This window comes from Salvia splendens, chromosome 17 (assembly GCF_004379255.2).
Source record: "Salvia splendens isolate huo1 chromosome 17, SspV2, whole genome shotgun sequence".
Classification (NCBI taxonomy): Eukaryota; Viridiplantae; Streptophyta; class Magnoliopsida; order Lamiales; family Lamiaceae; genus Salvia; species Salvia splendens.
Window position 1 is genome coordinate 18,728,631 of NC_056048.1, and position 22,882 is coordinate 18,751,512.

General features: G+C 37.4%; 1 protein-coding gene across 1 annotated transcript; it reads left to right on the forward strand.

Moving 5' to 3' along the window:
- Positions 1 to 1,097: 1,097 nt before the first annotated feature.
- Positions 1,098 to 4,099, forward strand: LOC121773287 (low affinity sulfate transporter 3-like). Its single transcript, XM_042170107.1, has 4 exons — positions 1,098 to 1,241; positions 1,321 to 1,607; positions 3,521 to 3,714; positions 3,879 to 4,099. The coding sequence occupies exons 1-4, from the start codon at positions 1,148 to 1,150 to the stop codon at positions 3,979 to 3,981; spliced, it is 678 nt and encodes a 225-aa protein (XP_042026041.1). The 5' UTR covers positions 1,098 to 1,147; the 3' UTR covers positions 3,982 to 4,099.
- The last annotated feature ends 18,783 nt before the right edge of the window (positions 4,100 to 22,882 follow it).

A 22,882-nucleotide genomic window follows, 5' to 3' on the forward strand; every position in this document is an offset into this window, starting at 1 on the left:
AGAAAAGAGATTTAGGTTTTTTTATGAAGATTAATAAACTGATTTCCGAAAATACCCCTCAGCATGTTTTTATTGAATAAATAATTAAATTAATTATAAATTAATCCTAGCCACAAGATTAAAAAAATGGATGGCCCTAATTTGGTCTCTAGTTCGGCCCTTAAGAATGGTTCGACATTGATCACATCCCTATATATATATATATATATATATATATATATATATATATAGAGTCTCTTTATTCACAAATCCACTCTTAAAGACCGAACCACCGAACCATACCAAATTAGGGTTTTTAGATCTAGTTTTTTATGGATACGAGACACAAATTTATCAATTATTTTCACCTTCATCACGAGCATATTTTAATTCATCCGAAGGTAAATAAGTCATACTAACATGTTACGAAGATTTAACTTCATTCCAGTAGGTTTTTACTTCATTTCAGTAGGATTATTACTTCATTCCAGTAGGATTATTACTTCATTCCAGTACGTAAATGCGGTTTCGCCGTCACGTGCCGTTCTTTCTCTCTACAATATCTATCACCACCGCCACAACGCTGATATGGTGTAATAAACACATGAAATGATGTAATAAATTATTGGAATGAAATATGTGTAGAAGCATTTGAAGTCCTACTGGAATGAAGTAAAAACCTTATCCAATGAAGTAATAACGTTTCTGAATGAAGTAATAAATGCACTTGAATAAATTGCATTTTTAATGTAAATAAAGTAAAAACTCATGTCAATGAATTCAAATGAAACATATGTTGAATCATTTCAAAACCTACTGGAAGAAAATAAAAACATGTTGTAGTTTCAAGACATTACGTACGGAATGAAGTAATAAACCTATACAATGAAGTAAAATGGGATTGTAATGAAGACCGAAAAATTTACACAGCAGCACATCTCATCAAAAAAACTAGATCTAATGGCTTAGATTTGGTCTCTAGTTCGGTCTTTAAAATTGGTTCGACATTTATCACAACTCTTATATATATATATATATATATATATATATATATATATATAATTTGCATCTCGAATTTTAAAAAAATACTACTCGTACCATAAACGAATAAATCTATTCGTTTATAAATAATTAGGAAGCCATTGCTGTGGGGAGATCGTTCGCGTCCATGAAAGGTTACCACCTTGATGGGAACAAGGAAATGGTTGCCATGGGAGTGATGAACCTAGTTGGATCTGTAACATCATGCTACACTACGACCGGTAATTAATCCATCAAAATTGACAATTTTTATTTATTTTACCACGCGTGACAAGAATATATGTGGAAAATGAATTTCAGGTTCGTTTTCAAGAACAGCGGTGAATTACAGCGCAGGGTGTGAGACAGTGATATCTAACATAGTTATGTCAGTGACTGTGTTGATATGTCTGCTTCTCTTCACCAAGCTCTTGTATTACACTCCGCTGGCTATTCTTGCTTCGATCATTCTGTCGGCTCTGCCTGGACTCATCGATCTCAACGAAGGCTATAACATCTGGAAGGTCGATAAGCTGGATTTCGTGGTCTGCATTGCTGCATTCTTCGGTGTTCTCTTTGGTTCTGTCGAAATCGGCCTACTAGTCGCGGTAATTTTACCTAGTTTTTTTATAATTGACAAAAATTAATTGATACCTTGATCAAATTACCAATCCCTGCCTGTAGGAAATAACCACTTAGTCTGCCTATAGATACTTTGCTGTAGCAAAAAAAAAATTAAGTGTTGCATTTTTTTACCGAAAATATATAGGAAGGAGAATGTTGGAAATTAATGGTAGTTAAATTCCGTAATGAGTGAGAAGGAATATTAACGGTGACGTTAACGACGATGTACGGAGAATATGATAAAGAGAGTAAGTAGTAAGTGGAGAATATTGCAAATTAATAGAAACAAGTTGAAGTAATTGGATATATAAGTTTTATTGCGTTGGCGGTTAATTCTCCATCCACTCAAACTGAGTCACAAAAGTATATTACGAAATATATTAAATTTTTGGATATTTGAAAGTTGAGTACGATAATTATTAGGAATTTGACTTTCTATCATACTAAAATATATGTGCAAAAATATTTGTAATTAAATTGGATTATATTTAGTCAACGTCAATAATTTATGACTGTTTTTTTCGCAGAGAAGTTTATGATATATAGTTATATTTGATATTATAGTTATTATACCTACTCAAATCCTAGAAACTTTAACGAATGGTGCTAAATTCGATTTATATAAAATATATTTTACAAAAGTCAAAATTACATTAATTGATCGTTGAATTATATTTTTAGGGGTGGCTTGGGAGTTGGGAGTGCAATAAGCGAGTGTTTTCTTCTTCTTAATAATTCGTTCTTTTAAATTTAATTATACCCTACAAGTTGATGGTCTAATTTTAATATATTAAATTGTCTGGCTCAAAGATTCGTGTGTAAAAGGCATGGAGAATTTAGGGTTTAATTGTGTCAAGATCAATGTCTTTAAAATACGTCCAGGTTCAGTGAATATTAGGATCTCCCATCTAATAAACACCATCTAGGGTTCAGAATTGGAGTACCATAATAAAGGTATCTTCTACAGTCGTAAAGAAAAGATTTTAATAAAAGTTTACCAAGATTATATTCCTTAATTGCTTGCTTTATTTAAGTGCTAGTTTGATTCCAACGGAAAGTACCTCGGCCACTATCATATTTAATTATGAAAAGCAACTTTCAAAAAATGAACTTAATACACCTAATACATTAAAAGGTAACTGTTTTTAAATGGATACTGTCAAAATGAAAGGTATATAATATAGGACCTTTTATCTACTACGTCTACAAACCAAATTTTTAATCACAACCAAATAAAATATTATGCTCCAAGTAGGGTTTCAACAGGTATTATATTTGTATGATGTTTAAAATCACTTGAGTATAAACTAATAAACTAATGGCAAAAGTACAAATCCAGAACTATGCAGAATATGAATATTTTATATAAAAAAGAATTATATGTATGAACCGAAATTGAAAAGGGTAAAAAAGCTAAATTTAGGTATTTGAACTTGAGCACAATGAGCAGAACTCATGTAATTTAATATAATAGGACCTGAAAGATAAAAAATAAGCTCAAACAATATAATGTCAAAATAATTACTACAATTTAAGGCAATAAAAAATAAAATTACTTGTTTTGAATTTACTTTATCTGTTTATATGTTAATCTCCAATGAAATAATTATTGCTGAACGGTTTCTTGAGATTAGAAACAAAACTTTTGAATAAAAAAAACTATTGCATTACACAGCTTACACTGCTGGTGTTACCATTGAAAGCTCTATAATGTGGAATATAATTCTTTCACTTTTTATGTTTTATGACTTGGTTCTATAAACATTTACTTATCTAAGTACTCCCTCCTTTATTATGTGTCCTAGTGATTTTAGATCTCATCATTAGTTAGTTTAGATTAAAGAAGATCTAAGTATTTAGGAAATTGAAATTCGTTTGGTGAATGTGAAAAATGCAGGTGGTAATGTCATTTGGGACAGTAATAGTGATATCTATCAAACCTAGTACAGAAGAATTGGGTAGAGTTCCAGGGACAGACATTTTCTGCAACATAATGCAATATCCCATTGCCAACAAACTCTCCGGCCTCTTAATCACTCGGATTACTTCTGCAACGTTTTGCTTCGCCAATGCCAGTTTCATCCGACAAAGGTACACGTACATTACTTGTGCACGCGCACACATTAGTAGTAGTAGTTAGCATTTTTGGATGAGTTAGCATTTTATTACATTACAACTCCGTATATTTTTATGTGAAATATATGGGTGATTGTTGAATCAAACATAAATTAATGAACCGTATGTATATGTTTCAGGATTTTGAAGTCAGTAGACGATGAAAATAACATCGAAGAAGTCGCCAAAGGACAGCTTTATGTATTGATCCTCGACATGACTAGTAAGAAAATTATGTTATGATTAATCCACTAATTATGATTAGATTTCCATTTTAGACATGGTTTATCACTTTTTTATTGTAATCTCAATTTCTCATTTGAAGCAAAATAGACATGCCAAAAAAGTTATCCGACGAATAGAAGAATGGCCTGACATGCAAAATAGACATGCCAAAAAATTTAAACGACGAATAGAAGAATGGCTTGACATGCAAGATATATACATGTAGTAATATTTTTTAGAGTAAATGTCAATTTTGGTCATATGTTTTGGACCAAAATTGACCTTTACTCTATTTTTTAAATCCAAAACTTAATATAGTTTGTTTTGTCTACTAGCGTAAGAAAATTCATACCATCCTTTTCCAGTCATCGATATCGTTTGAATTTCTTTTTTGCTACGTATTACATATATAGAGTGTTAAGGGTGAAGTTCCCTTAACACGATAAAAGGCAGTCGCCGGAGCTTTGCCGGTCGATCAAACCAAGATTTAAGATTGCAAAAAAGATAAAATACGTAAACGCTAAAAAGATAATTTCATATTTCTTTATTGGAATAGAAGAATAAGATATCTCCTATTTATAAGACTATAATGACTTAGGGAATAAGAAATAAAGATACTACGAATATATGGAAAGATATGTTAATTCAATACTAAACTAAATAAGAGAGATTTGAGGATATTCTAGAGATATTTACGTATCAACTCCCCCACGGTTGAAATCCACCTTGTCCTCAAGGTGGGAACCACGACATAACCAAGAGTGTCGCGGACCTAAGCTTTGGCGAGACCCCCCCTCCTGGATCAAACGGTCGGTGCCGATAAAGGAACAAACTTTGTATACGAGATCGACACCATGACTCAATTATGCCGGTGAACACAAGCTTTGTTGCTCCAATAAATCTACTATTAGATGGGCTCTTAACTAGAATAAAGTTATCTGCACAACCGACAACATTCTCCTCAAGCAAATCCTCTATATCATATTTTATTCTCAATTCATGATGTGTTGGAACAATAATTCCATCCCCATTTTTGTCATCATATGACTCAACGAGCAATTGAGGTCTCATATTGTCGTTCCTGAGGATCACTTTGCAGGACTCGTTGTCTAGAACATCAAGAGTAACACCATTATTATTGCGAGTTGCATTGTTGGAAACATCTTTAATGTCCTCAGGAATATCCTCACTCAATACCATTGTGGGAGTATTATCAATATTCTCCGCAGCTATATTTTCATCATCAATGTTCTCCTCAAACCGAGCTGTCACACGGGCGAGCAGGGCGGCTTGGTCCAATCTATACACACGTAACTTCTCGTTGTAATCGTTTACGGCGGCTAGTTGGGCAGGGGAGGGCGATCGAACCATGAGGTTGGTAATATTGTTGAGACCACGCGGCTGCCCCGAATCAATAAACTCCCGGGGGTGTTGAGGCAGGGGCGTGGAGCCAGATCGTGGCTGGACCGTAGCAGGCAGCAACGCTGTGCCGGTGTGGAAGGTCTGTGGGCAGCGGTAGCTGGGTGGGTCCCAACATGAGGGTTGACGGGGCTGCTCGGCGCGGACATTATAAGGCTGGTGGTGTAACCCCGGATACCCGGCGTTAGGATTTTGTTGAGGAACTGGTCCATCTACGAACGGGAGCGGCGACTGATAGCGGAGCCATGGCGGGTCCCAGCAGGTGGGCTGTCGGGCCTGGTAGGCCGGCTGTGCATATGGGTCTGGCCCAATCTGGTAGTTGTGCGGCTGCTGTACCTCGCGCTGGTAGGCGTCGCGAAAATTGTGTGGTTGGGTATATGAGCCTGGGCTGGTCCAGGTCGGCTGACCAAAGGGTGTCGTCACGTTTCCAGTCAGCGAATTCAGTTGTGGTACTCCCAATGGTCCAAACGTCATAGTGTTGTCGGGCGGGTCTAGATCTGGTTGCGGTGGCCCGCGGAGCTCTCCCTGGCGAAGATCGGTTAGGGCCAGCCGGGCCTCCAGGTGAGTAAGTGCAGCACGGATGCGGTCAAGCTGAGCGGCGGTCAGATCTGCTGTGTTAGCCTCCTCTAGAGGCGGCAACAGAGGGTCTTGCGGCAAGTCCTCCATGGGAAGCATACCCCAAGGCTGTCGTTGCTGATTTTCGATGGTGTAACGAGCCATGAGTACGAAGATGAAAGCACCAATTGTTAAGGGTGAAGTTCCCTTAACACGATAAAAGGCAGTCGCCGGAGCTTTGCCGGTCGATCAAACCAAGATTTAAGATTGCAAAAAAGATAAAATACGTAAACGCTAAAAAGATAATTTCATATTTCTTTATTGGAATAGAAGAATAAGATATCTCCTATTTATAAGACTATAATGACTTAGGGAATAAGAAATAAAGATACTACGAATATATGGAAAGATATGTTAATTCAATACTAAACTAAATAAGAGAGATTTGAGGATATTCTTGAGATATTTACGTATCATAGAGATATTAAAGATGAAATGTATTTATATTCGTACACTATATATATGCAAAGCGTCACACCATGTACATTATATACATCAGTAATGTACATTTTAAAGTATATATAAGAGTAAAGGCTAAAAGTGGTCCTAAACATATCGTCATATGATTAGGACCACTTTTAGCCTTTACTCTATATATAATGTACTAGTACTATATAATGTATAAATTTATGAATTATGTACATTATTAGGGATAGTGAGGTTTTGCATGTAAGATTGGTTTGACGTCAACACACCCTTATTAAAGATTTCATAAGTCGTGGATTAGCACCGTAAATTACCACAATTGATTAAGTCTTCTCTTTAATTTTTCCCTTTTTATTAATCTTTTGAGGGTAATAAACCTTTTAATTTACCAACAATGGCAGATGTGATGAATATCGACACTTCGGGTATACATGCGCTAGAAGAAGTTCACAAAATAAATGGCCTCAGTAGTTGTTAATTAGTGAGCTTAATGTGTTACTATTAGAGGTGTTTGTGCTTGAATAAACATGATACATTTAGGTCCTGCATTTCATCCAACATGAAATTAATGCTGGCATAAAAATGTTATCGTAAGTCATCCATCATTGTAAACTACTCTAGCCTCTTTTCATTGTAAGTACCTAATACTTTTAGCTGCAACAGAACATAGTGAAGGTAACTTCTTAAATATAGCTCATATTGGTAACTCTGCTTCCAAAACTGCATCAAATCCAACACCAAGAGCTTTTATTATTTAATAATCTTCTTCATGTGCGTCGAATTACAAAAAATTTATTAAGTGTGTCTCAGTTTGCCAAAGTCCGTTTCACTCTTCTTTTTGTTTTGTGAGAGATCACATATCCAAATAAATAACCTTCAAGGACACACTTCATGGCGGCCTCTACCACTCTTCTTACATAAATATTCCTTCAACATCCATGATATTAAGACCTTTGATATTTGATTATAAGAGCATAAATAGTATTCCTATTTCTAGCTCGTCATTTGTTGCTATTCATTTTTCCTTGAATTCCTTTAGTTCTAGCTTAGATATGTGGCACAAACATTTTGGTCACTGTGCTTCTAATGTTATCCATTCAATAAAAGATTATGGTGTTTGTCTTCCTTGTTCAGTTTCCAAAAGTTGCAAATTACCATATATGCATTCGGTTACTCAACACTATAAAACACTTGCATTTGTGCACGGTGATGTATGGGGTCCCTTACCCATTATTTCTATAAATGGCTTTAACTATTATGTTACTTTCATTGATCATGCAAGCTAATTTACTTGGGTGTCTGTTAAAAACCAAATGAGAGGTCCGAGCATATTATTAATCAGTTTAAAGAATTGCCAGAAACTCAATTTGATAATAAATTTATAATTCTTAAGAGCAATTGGGGTGAAGAATTTCAAGGTTTATCATATCATTATATACGTTGATAGTTGTGTTCATAGACTCCCCCAACAGAATAGTCTAGCTAAAAGAAAACATCGATACGTTGTTCAAATGTGACGAAGATTGTTGGCTGAATCTGGTCTTTCTAAAGATTCATCATAAACAAACTTGGTACTATTATAAAATTGATTTCACCCTTTGAGCCTTTGTTCAAAACAAAACCAAACTATATATTTTGATTTAAAAAAAAATTAGATGTCTTTGTTATCATTCCACCATGTTAGAATATACTCCCTCCGTTTCATAGTAGTGAAGACATTTCTTTTCGACACGCGATTTAATAAATATTGTGTTAAGTGAATTAAGTAAATGAAGAATAAAGTTAAAAATGAAAAAAAAGAAAGATGAAAATAGAATAAAGTAAGTGAGAAGAAATGTGTTGACATTTACTAAAAAGGAAATGACTCTACTTCTATGGAACGTACCAAAATAGCAAAATGACTCCACTACTATGGAACGGGGGGAGTAGAAACAAATAACAGTGAGTAGGGAAAGTACCCCCACCGTTCCACGTTGATAGAGGTGTTTTATTTCTGCACTCGTTTTTAAAAAAATAATACCCCCTCCGTCCTTAAAAAATAGACAAGTTTTATCATTTTGGGTCATCCTCAAAAATTTGACCAAGTCTAAATATGAAATTTTTTTAACAAATTACACACTACTAATAATGTGGACCCCACAGCTACTAACACTACTTTCACTATCTTTTTCCCCCTCTTACTTTTTCCTACTATTTCTTACTGTACCAATTATACATTAAAACATGTGTCATATACAAGTTAGTCTATTTTTTTAGGACGGATGGAGTAATAAAAGTAAGAGATAATATTGCAGAGAAGAAGTAAGATAGAAAAAAATTACAATAAATAAATAAAGTGGAGAGAAAGTAATGTAAGTGAAAAATATATAGTAAAGGAGAGTCTTTTCGATCGTATTCTCTCTCTTGCTTTACTCTTTATCCACTTTAACTATTTATTACTCTCTCCGTTCCTTGTTAATTGAGTCACTTCTTTCGGCACGAAAATTAACAATGGTGTGTTAAGTGATGGTGCATAAAGTAAGAGAGATGAACGAGGATAAAACTAAGAGGGATGATTATTTTTGCCAAAAATAGAAATTGACTCAATTATAATGGAACTTACCAAAATAGAAAAATGATTCAATTAACAAAGAACAGAAGAAGTATAATTTTTCCAAAATGAGTGCAAAAAAGAAATGACTCAAGTAACGTGAGGCAGATGAAATATTATTTTTTTCAAAATGAGGGTGAAAATGAAGTATCAAATATTGAATGTTTAATTTATAGAACCTGATTTTCTTTCCTTGCGTAAATTAGGGAAAATCCTCTATATTAAGAGAGATTCTCTGTACCTATCAATAACAAGGAAAAATACAATCCCAACCATATCTACTTCCTCCTCCCTCTCGGTTATCACAGCAGATTGAGAAAAGGGGACTCAAAATATGATTTCATCATCGTCCATAGCAATCCATGATTTCTTCGAACCGTGGGACCCGCGCTGGGCCTCCCTAATTTGGGATAACGATTTCGTCGACCCGTAGGACCTGTGCTGCAAGTACGACATGGAGGGTCGGTAGACATTCTCAGTTGGAGGACGCGACCTCAGGTAGACAGGCTTCGACAAGCCTTGGGTACCCGGAGTTAGGTAATCCGGCGACTACATTAGTCGTTGTTAAGATTGTTCAACCAATTATTCTAGTATTCGAGTAGTATGGTCTTTGGCAAGCTATATTTGTACAATTGAGAATGAAAATTTTGAGAGTACAATGAGTGAGAGATGAAGATAGACGTCACCACGGTTCGTGAACCGCCGGTTCACGGTTCGGAACCGGCGGTTCCGGTTCAAGATTTGTTGGAACCGGAACCGGCCCGTCGAAGACCGCACGGTTCCGGTTTATGAACCGTGAACCGCCGGTTCACTTGAACCGGCCTAACCGTCGGTTGTTACCCCGGTTCCGGGCCGGTTCGGCGGTTCGGCGGTTTATCCGATTTTTTTTTTTTTTTTTTTTTGCATTTTGTAAATTGTAATTCAAGTTTAAAATGTAAAAAAACTTGCGTAAATAACATTAGAATGAAGCGATGTACAAATGTAATTTTATTGATACAAATTACAACTTCAAAATTACAAATTACAACTTTAAAATTACAAATTACAAATTACAAGTTAAAATTTACAAATTACAACATAAAAATTAGAAATTACAACTTCAAAATTATAAATTACAAAAGACTTAAAGTCTTCATTACAATTTACAAAATTACATATTCGAAATAAAGGGGAGAAAAAAGAAATAAAAGAAAAGGACTTGAGCTCAACTTAAATTTAAACTTAAATTTAAAATTTAAGTTGAAATATAAGTTGAGATGCCTACGTATCCTCAATGCTCAATTGCATTTTGGAATCAAAGTCCACGTAGTTCTCTTACCTTGCTTACCTATTTGGCTTGATCGGAAGTATTGGCGCCTACTCTTCTTCGTCGGGGAAGTAGTCTTGGTCGGGTTGTACTACTAGTTTGAGGCTTATTTCTTCGAGTGGCAATACTTCTTCCACGCCTTGCCAATTTGAGGCTTCCAGTGGATCAAGGATACAGCTGTAGTAATAGGTTGAATATGTCTTTGCCATAAAGACAAAGCATCTTGTACACATAAGTTTAAAATATGACAAATACATCGTTGATGAAAATACTTACCACTTATCACCGGGGAGCAAGCCGCAATTAAATCGGATATACTTGCGTTGTTGGCGGTTGCGTTATCAAAACCAACCGAAAATATCTTGTTGCATAACTCATACTCATTCAAAACTTGAATAATTAAAGAAGCAATTGCTTGTGCGGTGTGTAGGGAAGGAAATTGTCTAAAACCAATCAAACGTTTATTTAAAGACCAACTATTGTCTATAAAATGACAAGAAATACCCATGTAAGAATTTCGTTGGAAAGAATCCGTCCACACATCGGAGCAAATATTAACTTTGTTCCCCAAGGTGGATAGACTCTTTGCAATTTCTATTTTTTTTTTAAAATACTGCCGGTTGTTAGATCTTTGAGCAGTAGAGGGGGGAATTCTTTTTGTAGCAACATTAAAAGCTTGTTGCATAGTCATTTCATATTTTCTGTCATTAAAAAAATTGAACGGCAAATGTTTCATTGCCGCCCATCTTACCATGGTATCGGTAGTATTTTTGGGATCGTATTTAAATAGTGGCGTACCTGTTTGAGACGATGAGCCGGCGGGGAAGTTGATTTGGGTTTGGGATCTAGAATGCCCAAATTCCACGGGGTGTTTTGCCTTCAAATGGCGTGTGAGAGTACCATATCCCCCACCGATTACAAATGGATAGACTTATCGCAATAGTTGCAATAAGCTTTGAACTCGCCTGTCTCCACGGTAGTGGTCGAATCATCAGGATTAGAAATTACAACCGGGACCTTCTTGTAATGTTTGGTGAAGATGTCGGATTTCAACTTTGGAGGCATCTTCTTCTTTTGTCTCCCGGAAGGAGGAGGAGCTTCGGCCTCCTCGTCATTTTCGCCAACTTGGCCGGCGCTAGAAGGTGGGAATTGATGCGATCCATCGTCGCCTTCGTCCGATGATAGATTCACATCGTATTCGAAACGCGAAGCCGAATGTGGCTCTTCGTCGCCGAGGGTGGCAAGTAACAAGGCCGCATTTCGATCTTCTTCCTCCTACGAGAATTATACACATTAAAACATATAATACTAACATATTATGGAAATTGGAAGTAGAGAATAGATAGTAGTGTTTATGTGAATATGACTATATGATAACGTGAACAAGAACAACGTGAGTAAATTATGAGCGCAAACAACGTACACAACTTGAGAGAATGAGGATGGAGAATAGAGAAATTGAGATTGAGAGAGAAATTCTTATTAACACAAGAATGGGGTGAGTAGAAATGGAAGAGGAGGGGGTATTTATAGGGGAAAATTGTGATTAAAAATTTAAAAAAAAAATCAAATTTTGAAAAATAACGCCGAAATCGCCGGTTCGCCGCCGAAACCGCCGGTTTTCGGTGGAACCGGCGGTTTACGGACCGTTTGAATTTTCAAATTTTGAAAATTGCGGTGGGAAGCCGCCGGTTTAGGCCCGGAACCGCCGGTTTAACCCTGAAATTATGAAAAGGCTAGGGAGTAGGCCTGAAATTGTGTCGGAAACCGCCGAACCGGCGGTTCCGACCCGCCGGTTACGGTTTGCATAAAATGAGGAACCGGAACCGGCCCGGCGGTTCCGGCGGTTCCGGTGCCGGTTCGAACCGCCGGTGACGGTTCCGGTTCCGGTTCGGAACCGCCGGCGACGGTTCCGGGCCGGTTCATCCGGGCCGGTTCGGTTTGGAAACGTCTAGATTAAGATACAAAGTTTTTTTTGTGTGAAAAAAGATGTTATGAATGAAGTCTTTATAGATGATTCTTGAATAAATTTGAAATAAAATAATGGAAAAAAAATGTGTAAAAAACAGAAATATTTGGGGAAATGAAATTTTTTATTAATTTTTTATTTTTTCAATTTTTTGAATTAAAAAAAATAAATTCCAATGGGTATAACTCGCAGACTGGCGAGTGGGCGTCACCGCCCAACACACCACATGTGGGGAGGGGGCTTTGGGTGGATAATATCATCTTCCCTGTGATAGTCTATGCGACGAGCCACCTCTAACGCGAGCTCGCTGGTGGCTCGTCTCGATGAGACAATACTGAGCCATCTCTGAGCTGCGTTGCGGATGTTCTAAAATTTTTAGCAAACAATTCTTGATGATTTTACATTTATTTATAATCAATAATTGTATATTAGGTTTTGTCGAGTCACTAAATGACAAATTATTAGCCATATTATGGTTGCTGCTTGACATGTATGATAAAATATACTCCATCCGTTCCACAAGAATATGCAATTTTAATTGGATACGAGTTTTAATGCATAATTGGTAAATTAAGAGAAAAGTAGAAAGAAAAAAGTAATTAAAGTACTGTTAGTAGAGAATTGTCACACCTTACTAGAGAGAAAAGAGTTACCAAATTTAGAAAATGCATATTCTTGTGGGATTGACTAAAAAGGAAAGAGTGCATACATATTATAGAAAATCAAATTAAAATTTCAAAATATAACAAGTTTAATGCTTATTTTGATGTAAATTAATATAATTAAAACTTAGTGATTGATTTAATATAAATAAACACTTTAGAAAGTTAACCTTGTTATATATCCGCCTTTTCATCTTTAGATTTCGAAGGTTCAGCATAAATTGAGTGTAGTGATATTAAATGGTAAAATTAACAGATAATGTGAATCTATAAGAGCATTCATAATGGGGTGCCGATCGGCGCCCATTGTGGCACGCGACCACCGAGCCGGTTTTTTTTTTTTTATTCCTAAATTCATCCTCCCCTTCTTCCACTTCATTTCCTACACCACTTTTGCCTCTTCTACACTTTTGAAGTGACTTTCGAAGATAAAGACTCAATCTTCGAATATTTGGATTGAACCATGCAAGACTACGCATTGCGCGTAGATAAATGATGCCGGCGAGAATGGGAGCAGGAGTACGTGGTCCCTAGGCCAATCCAGCGCGGTCAGACGGTCAATCGTGACCATGTTGGGAGTGCCCAACGGCTGTACTCGGACTACTTTGCCGAGGAGCCACGGTGGGAACTGTCGGTTTTCCGTAGGCGTTTTGGAATACCACGATAGCTTTTCTTGCGCATTGCTAACATGCTGGAGTCGCATTATGAGTACTTCAAGTAGCGTCCCGATGCCGTCAGCAGGCCCGGACCTGTCGCCGCTGCAGAAGTGCACGACTGCAGTACGTCAGTTGGCAGGAGCGGCCGATATGTTCGATGAGTATCTACACGTCGCCGACACGACCAGGCGAGATTGTCTGAAGAATTCATGTCGGGAATTAATTGAGACTTTTGATACCACGTATCTGTGGAAGCCGACCAACTGCCGATTGCAAGTTCTTGCTGGATTTGCACGGGAGGGTGCACCGCTTCACCGGAATGCTGGACAACATAGATTGTACTCCCTCGGTTCCATAGTAGCGGAGTTATTTTGCTATTTTGGTACGTTCCATAGTAGTGGAGTAATTTCCCTTTCTAGTAAAAGTTAATACATTTCTTCTCACTTACTTTACTGTCTCTTACTTTATTCTCTTTTCATCTCTCTACCTTTTTCCTTTCCTACTTTATTTTTCCTTTACTTAACTACTTAACACAATTTTTCTTAATTTTCGTGCCGGAAAGAAATGCTTCTACTACTATGGAACGGAGGGAGTATGTATTATGCATGGAAGAACAGTCCGACAGCGTGGAGAGGTGTCAGTTCACGAGCGGGCTCAAATGCATGCACCCCGCGATCATTCTCGGAGCCATTGCTGACCAGCGGCTGTGGATTTAACATGCTTACATCGGTACCCGCGAGCAAGAAGCGTGGTTGCACTGAGATTCTTTAAGCATTTGTCAGTACCCGTGAGCATGAAGCCCATCAACGACTCCTACGCGATATGATTGAAGAGATTTGGGCACGTAATCATTGATGCGTATTTGTAATTATTTTATGTTTGTTTCTAGTTGTATTTTTCTCAATACTATAATACAACAAAGATTTTTGTATTATATTATTAGGGTATTTCAAGTTATTTTATTTTATTATGCAATAAACAAAAATTACAAAAAGTAAACAAAATAGGGTGATTTGAGAAATGGAGATGGGCTGACGAATAGGGCAAACTATTGCAAAAGGATGGACTGGACGATAAATATACTTATATGTATATATATACTCTTAGTCGTATGTTTTTGTCAGAATTAGTTATATACTACTAGGTGATTAAAATATTAAATTAGGTGACAAAAATAACCAAAAATCGTTAAAACTCTAAAAAAAAAAGCGTTCATGTTGTGCTAGAGTCCCCATACCTCATACCCCACCAACAGAGTAGTAATCTAGATTCCGGCCAGAGTGGCCTCGCTTTAGAGAATATAGCTAAATCTCAATATGGTACAAGAATATAATTAATCCTTGTATAACTAACTGTTGAGTGGAAATCAAAGTAAGGAGTAATAAACATAATAATAATTGAAACATATCAAAAAAGAAAAGAATTAAGGGAGATAGATATAAGGTGTGTCTATGTTCATGACTGAACACCGGCAACAAAACCACCGCATGGCTTCAACCCCAAGCTATTATTATAACACTCCGCCACACTCAGATCACGCTTCATTTCAGGAGGCTGGCTCTCCTCCTCCACCTCCGCGACCGCCTCATCCACGAGGCGCCCACTCTCTCATTATCAACCGCCCATCGCTCATCCAATACTTCTTCATACTGTATTGAGTTTAAATCAATCTAACAGGATTTGAATTGTTATTTGATTGATGATTTTAACTATTAAATCTTATCGTATTATGTTCATATTGAGTTAACCTGATAACGATTTAATATGCATCATTTTTACCACACTAACTTAATAGAATATTTATCTCATAAGTATCACGCTAACTTAATAGATATAAAGATAACAATATTGAGCAAAACAAAGGACTCACAGCTCGACGTCAACAGATACAGATTCATCCATAAAAAAAGAAATCCAGCTAATCATTTTTATCTCTGATTTGAAGTTTATTCACTCTTTATTTACTATGCGTGAATCATACTGTGACTAATTACTAACTGAACATAATTGCAATTTGCAAATCTCCGATCCTCTCACTGATTTTTAGTTTTGGTACTCTTTTTTAATCTCATCGTCAGCAATATCATAATCATGGGATTATTAGATCACATCATTTTATAGAAAAGAGATATTAAGAAAATTTGAAAATTAATTTTCGTAAAATACTATAGGTTCTAGTTCTATAGCATGTTATTCTTTTATGAGGAGATATGAAACTTGATATGAATTCGATAAATCCAAAGAATATTGTGGTTGTTTAGATATTAATAAAATTTTGAACAACGAATGATAACACATATACTGGTCTCTATTTAACGTAAAGTTAGAAAGAATTATCCGCAGTCTCTTATCTTTAAAAAGATCATCAAACAACCATTAACATTGATATAATTGTTTGAAGATTTTTTGCACATTTAAATATTTTATTTAGACTAGAATACTTCATATTATAATACTACTAGCTATTTATTTATGTCGTATTTTATGAGAGAGAACCACACTTAGGTAGCACTTGGTCATTCGTTTTTGACTTTCTGTTGTATCTCTCCCTAGAGAAACAGTCAAAGTATGTCACAAATAATTGTTCCCAAAACATATTTAAAGGAAAATTAATGAAACAAATTGACAGTTTTTCATTCATGAAAAAGATATAAATAACCATTTAAGCTTGGAGAGTATTTTGTTAAAAACATGATAAATCATTCCAACAAAATTATATCAATGTCTAAGGGCATCAGCAGTGGGGCGCCCTAAGGCGCGCCCTAAAGCCCGCCCTATTTATCGCCACGTCAGCATTTTATCCTCCTACCCTTTCACCTGCAGTGGGGCGCTCTAAAGGTTTTACTATTGTTTTGTTAATTAATTTAAATATTTTTAAATATATAGATGCAAACTAATTAAAAAACACAACGATTAACTAAAAAACGGCTCGGCGCGGCGGGAAGGGGCGGCGGGGCGAGTTGGAGACGACTCCATGTCAGACATACCGTACGACTCCGTACTGAATTCGGGATCGTACTGCGTGTCGTGGTCAAACGACCGATATTCGTCAGGTTGTGTACCTGGCCAACGTGCACCATCTCCAAACATCGGACTATTGGGACTTGAGTAATCATCTGTATCCATTTTCTAGTGTAAATTGAGAGTGAAAATGCGAATGAAAATATTACAAATGAAGGCGGGGTAGGAGTATTTATATAAATGAATTTTTCGAATTAAAAAAAAAATAAAAACGCGTTGCATCGTCCGCGTCGCCCACAGTGGGCGGACGATGACGCGGACGATGCCCTATCGTCCGCGCTTCCTCCGCGGACTATCTGTCGGGCGAGGACGACGCATCATCCATCAGCCGTGCACCCACAGTAGCGGACGATGGCGCGCCCGAGGCATCAGGCGGCCTATCGTCCGCCCCACTGTGGGTGTCCTAAAGATATTGGATAATATTTTTATAGAATATGAACCATAAATAATAGTCTCTCCATCGCATTATAAAAAGAAAGGAGGTGATTCTCTGCAGGGCCAGCACAGTTGGTTGTGGACGGACAGAATTGCAAGAATGGTCAAAGATCAATTCCCATTATTGCAGTATAATTGCAATATTTTTCAGACACAACTGTGAGGCCTTAGGAGATGGGCTTCTGACAGAACAATGGGTTATGACCCTTTCTTTTAGCGGGCCAAAACGTACCTTGATTAAACAATCCTGATAATATTGTCGGGCCGAAATATGAGAGGCCGTTTGTACAGATAGTTATTGCATGGCATCCCCAGTTTCAAAAATATATAGAGAAAAAACCAAAATAGAATTAATTGCATGGAATGTGCACTACAGCTACGTACAACTCGTACTTGCTCACCAGTTTTAATGATTGGCTGCTCGATACAATTGTACGTCTTTCCCAAAGTATTCCATTTAATGTTATGGAGCTGCCTTTGTTTGAAGTTTTTTTTAAGACAGAGAATCCGTAAGTCCAATTCATACTCCGTCTATTCTATCAAAAATATGAAACCTTTTACTTTTTGGATTGTCTAATTAAAAATAAAACATTTCCTAAAATAGAAATATCTCTCCACTTTTGCATATCTCTTACTTTACTCCCTCTTCATTAACTCATAAAATAACATTATATAAAAACCCGTTTCGATTCCCAAATATTGCATATTTAATAGGATGGAGGGAGTAGCTCATTTGCTGAGCTAATGGTAGAATTTAACAAAGCATTTAATTGTAGAGATAAGGAAGGCTGTTGCTCAGAGCATCCTTAACCTGTCCTGGATCCAGGCTCCAAGTCTACTCCACGTCATCATTTCCTTAAACTTTTGGGTGTGAGGCCACAACTCCCACAATCTCGCAAGCCCCATCCAAGTCTCATCCACGCTCCAACTATTAAATTATACTATTTACAACTACAAACTATTTTACTCATAAAAATAGAAAACATTGAGCAATTATAACACGAGAAATTCATTCTTCATTCAGAAATTGAAAATTAAAAAACATAGAAATTTAAAATTAAAAAAAATTACATAAAAACATAACATCAATGCTGGAAAACGTTGGTGCGTGTCCAAATTTCTTCAATTAGATCCGCTTGGAGGTTAGTGTGTGCTTCTTCTCAGTTGAACGGGCCATGACATTGCGCATGTCAAGAGGAACACCCTGCACTGGAGGGTCGTTTACAACGAAAGAACTGGCGGTGCTAGAGCTTGCGTCGTCTCTCCATGCCGTGACATAGTCCTTTGTCTTCAACGATCATGTTATGCATTATGATACATGTATACATGATGTCGGCGATTAGTGGACGGTTCCATCAACGGGCCGCTCCGTTCACTATACCCTACCGTGCTTGGAGGACTCTGAATGCACGCTCCACATCTTTCTGCGATGCCTCTTGCTTTTGGGAAAACAACGACCTCTTCGGCGTTTTCGAACATGTCACAGTCTTCACGAACACGGGCCATCGTGGTTAGATCTCATCTGTCAGATAGTACCCCATACTGTACCGTCGGTGGTTGGTCATGAACTCTATGTTCGGCGCTCGCCCGGCACACAAGTCGTTGAATACTTGAGACTCATTCAACACATTGAGGTCGTTGTTCGACCCAACGATACCAAAGTAGGCATGCCAGATCCACAATCGTTGGTCGGCAACAGCCTCCAACACGATCGTCGGATGTGTGCCTGTGTACCCGCTAGTGTATTTTCCTCTCCATGCTATTGGAAAATTTTTCCAATGCCAGTGTATTGTTCCCTTAATGCATATACTCCCTCCGTCCGCAAATAGGAGTCCTGTTTTTCCATTTTAGTTCGTCCGCGAATAGGAGTCCCGGTTTACTTTTACCATAAATGGTAATAGGGTCTCACCTTCCACTAACTCATTTCACTTACATTTTACTTAAAACTAATATATACAAGTGGGACCCCTATTTCACTAACTTTTTCCACCCACTTTTCTTAACATTTTTTAAAACATGTGCCGCCAAGAAATGTGACTCCTAATGGCGGACGGAGGGAGTATGTTTCACGGGCTTTACTCACTTATCTATCACTTTTACAAGATACTTCCCCCATCCCAATCCAAGTGAGGCGTTTTTTCTTTTGGCTATAATTAACTCACTCCTCTCTCCTACGTTATCCTCTTATCTCGCTTACTTTATTCTTTCTTTCTCTCGCTTAGTTTATTCTCTTTCTTACTTACTATTAATAATTTAATTAACTAAACACCACTACCTAAATTCATGTGATAAAATAGAAACGTCTCAATCAGGTCGGGACGGAGGGAATATATAATAAACTTTTGATTAGTTTCTATTCCAGGGTTTAACACAAGATCCACCCTGGATTATCACCGTCCCACAATAGATGTCACATTTTGTCATTTCGGTCCGTCCCACAATAAGAGTCACATTTCACTTTTACCATAAATGGTAATTAGACCCCACATTCCAACAACTAATTCAACTCACATTTTATTATAAAACTAATATATATATAAGTGGGACCCATAATTCACTAACTTATTCAACGCAATTTTCTTTACATTTCTTAAAACCCGTGCCCATACTAAATGTGACACTTAATATGGGACGAAGGTAGCAGTTGTTTTTAGATATATGTGTTAGATGACCAAGAAAAGAGTTTTTTGGTGTAATGTGTTGATTTCATTACGTTCATAGGAGCCCTTTAAATAGGGTGAATTAATCATGTACATGGTAAGGGAATAATTTATTCTATACAAAATATTATGTCAATCCCCTAATTTAGGGAATTGGTGATTTCCTCTTCTAATTGATTCTTTCCTTCTTCAACACTCCCCCTCAAATTGAGTAGTGGGATCACCGATACTCAATTTTCCGAGAACTCCTTCAAAGCTTCTTGAGGTAACTGCTTTTGTCAATATGTCTGCCAACTGATCTTCAGAGCGCATAAATGGAAACTCAACAATGCCCGTCTCGATCTTTTCCTTGGTAAAGTGTCGATCTACTTCCACATGTTTTGTTCTGTCATGTTGAACTAGATTTTCTGAGATACTTATTGCAGCTTTGTTATCACAATATAATTGGCATTTTCCATGAGGGAAATCGATCTCAGTCAACAGTTTTCTCAACCATAAAATCTCGGTCAAACCACTCTTGATTCCTCTGAACTCGATCAAAGCACCTATACCCTTTCTGGTTCACCCCATAACTTACAAAATCACATTTAATAGCACAAGGGGATAATTTTGTCCTTTCATGTTTGGGTATATGAACAAAGACAGAACAACCAAAAACACAAGGTTCTAGGGAAAGATGTTGTGGGATATTGGTATGGAAGGCTAGGGCATCGAGAGGGGTTTGGAATTTAGTGCATGGGTGGGTAATCGATTCAGAAGGTAATCGCAAGTGGCGAGGGCTTCGGGCCAGAATCTTTTTGGTACTTGTGATTCAATGAGAATAGCACGAGTCATTTCTAGTAAATTTCTGTTTTTTCTTTCTGCTACTCCGTTTTGTTCTGGGGTATGGGCATAGGTTGTTTGATGTATCATTCCTTTTTCAAGGACAATTTCTTTCATTTTAGAATTGACAAATTCTCCCCCATTGTCTGAACGAAGGATTCAGATGGGTTTCTGGAATTGGATTTGGACAAGGCTATAAAAATGGACAACACTACTAGAAAATGAGCCTTTAATAACACCTAAAATTGCCACTAGAAAACTATTGTTGTGGCACTTTGTCTGTAATGGCACTTCATGCAAGTGCATTATCGGTAGTTGTAGTTATAGGTAACGTGTAAGGATAGGTCTTGTATTATGGCAATCAAAAAGTGCCATGAAACATGACGTGTAATGTCACTAGAAAATGCCACGATATATTTTCTTAAACTATATTAACTTTTGGAAAAATATACAATATACCCCAATAAATATTTATTATTACAATCTTCCCTCATTTTATTTAATTTACTTTTTTCACCTACATATTTCTGTAATTTATATTTTTATCCTTCAAATATTTATAAATTCATTTTAATCCTTCAAATTTAATAAACTACTCACTCAAATAAAATGACAACCATTTGAATAATATTCAAACCATCAAATGATTTTACACAAAAATGTAACGTGTTTGAACACACAAACTAAACAATATTAAGTGTTGATCATCTTTGACTTAAACTACACAAACAATACTAGTACTAAAAATTATAAAGTGCTAATCTATTCCAAAAGTGCTCAACATATTTGAAATTGTTTCTTTAGAATGTGAGCCTCTCATGCCTGCCTAAAAGGGCCAAGTACCTCTCCCACGCCACGCGACCTACAACATTTCAGTTTAAAATTTCAAGTTAATAAAGGAGAAATCATCACATCCATAGAAAAATCTCCACTCACCACTTTTTATCCCATTTGCTTCATCTACAACCCCAAACTTCCGTATCTGCATCAATGGTAAGCCTGTGGCGAGCGGCGATGGGCGCCAGCCAAGCCAAAACCGACAACTATAATGGCATCGAGTCCTGGGGCCTGACAGAGCACGCCGGATGGCTCACCAAGCAAAGGTTATCCATTGTTCAGTCGTGTCAGGGCTTTGATTTTTGACTTGCCAAACAAAGGTTAGAACTATGATAACACATTCAACTATCAATCTAAACGAGCTTCCATTCAAGCAATTTCATAACTACACTAAAAGCGACTAATCGGTTCTTAAAAAATAAAATTGCCGAATTAAGCAGTATGATTTCTTCACAGTAAGCACCAGAACCCCAACTTGACAAAAACGACTATCCAAGTTTTGTTTTTTTTTAACATAATAAATGATAAGAGAATTTGGGATAAGAGCATGCTTTTATAGAACCCAAATACTCCCAACCCCAATTTAGAGACCCTTCATAGCTACTGCCCCGAGAGGCCTAACTGAAATAGGATAAAATAGAAGACTTAGCTTAAGGAGGAAGCTATCCGGAGTCTCCGAGCCTAGCCCACAGAGGAGCGTATGACGTCGAGCGGATGCCGAGAACTGTCCTCGAAGCAGCGGCTTTTCCGGCAGAAAGGAGACAGCCTCGGTGCGACGCCGAGGCGGCAACGGCGAGAGCACCGCCTGTGCATGCCCGACGGCGGCAGTGCTGCGTGGTTATCGGAGCAGAGAGGGAGTCACGGGGGCGGCGACGGCTGGTCCGCTGGAGCGGACGAACAGCGTCTGCACGGGAGACGCGATACGCCGACCGGAGGGAGAGACGGCGGGAAGAGAGGGCGCCTCCGTGAGGCGCGACAAGGGCGCCTGCCCTGTGTTGTCGCCGAGAGGAAGGAGAGGGATCGAGATTTACGGATTTCTTCTTCCTTAATTTGGGAATTTTTCTTTTTGTGAAGAAGGGAGAGAGAACTCCCGTAAATTCTAGAAGGGAGCCATTTTTATCCCCTTTCCATCTCTAATTTCTTTTCTTATTTATTGGTATGACACTTGGCACAAGTGCCACTACATGAATCTCTTCATGGCATTTATTTGGAGATGCAATATTAGTTTAGGATATAAGTGTGGCTAAAGGTTGGTGTATTGAGTGACTATCTATAGTGGCAGTTTAAAAAAAGTGCCACAAATTTAGTGTAGTCTTAGGCTAATTTTCTAGTAGTGCAAATTGATCAAAAACTTCAGACTTATGCTTCATAAAATAGACTCAAGTCATACGAGAACAATCATCTACGAAAATGAGAAAGTATTTAAAACCTTGCCCCCCATTTAAAGGTGCGGGCCCCCACACATCAGAATGTACTAAGGAAAATAAGGTTTCAGTACATG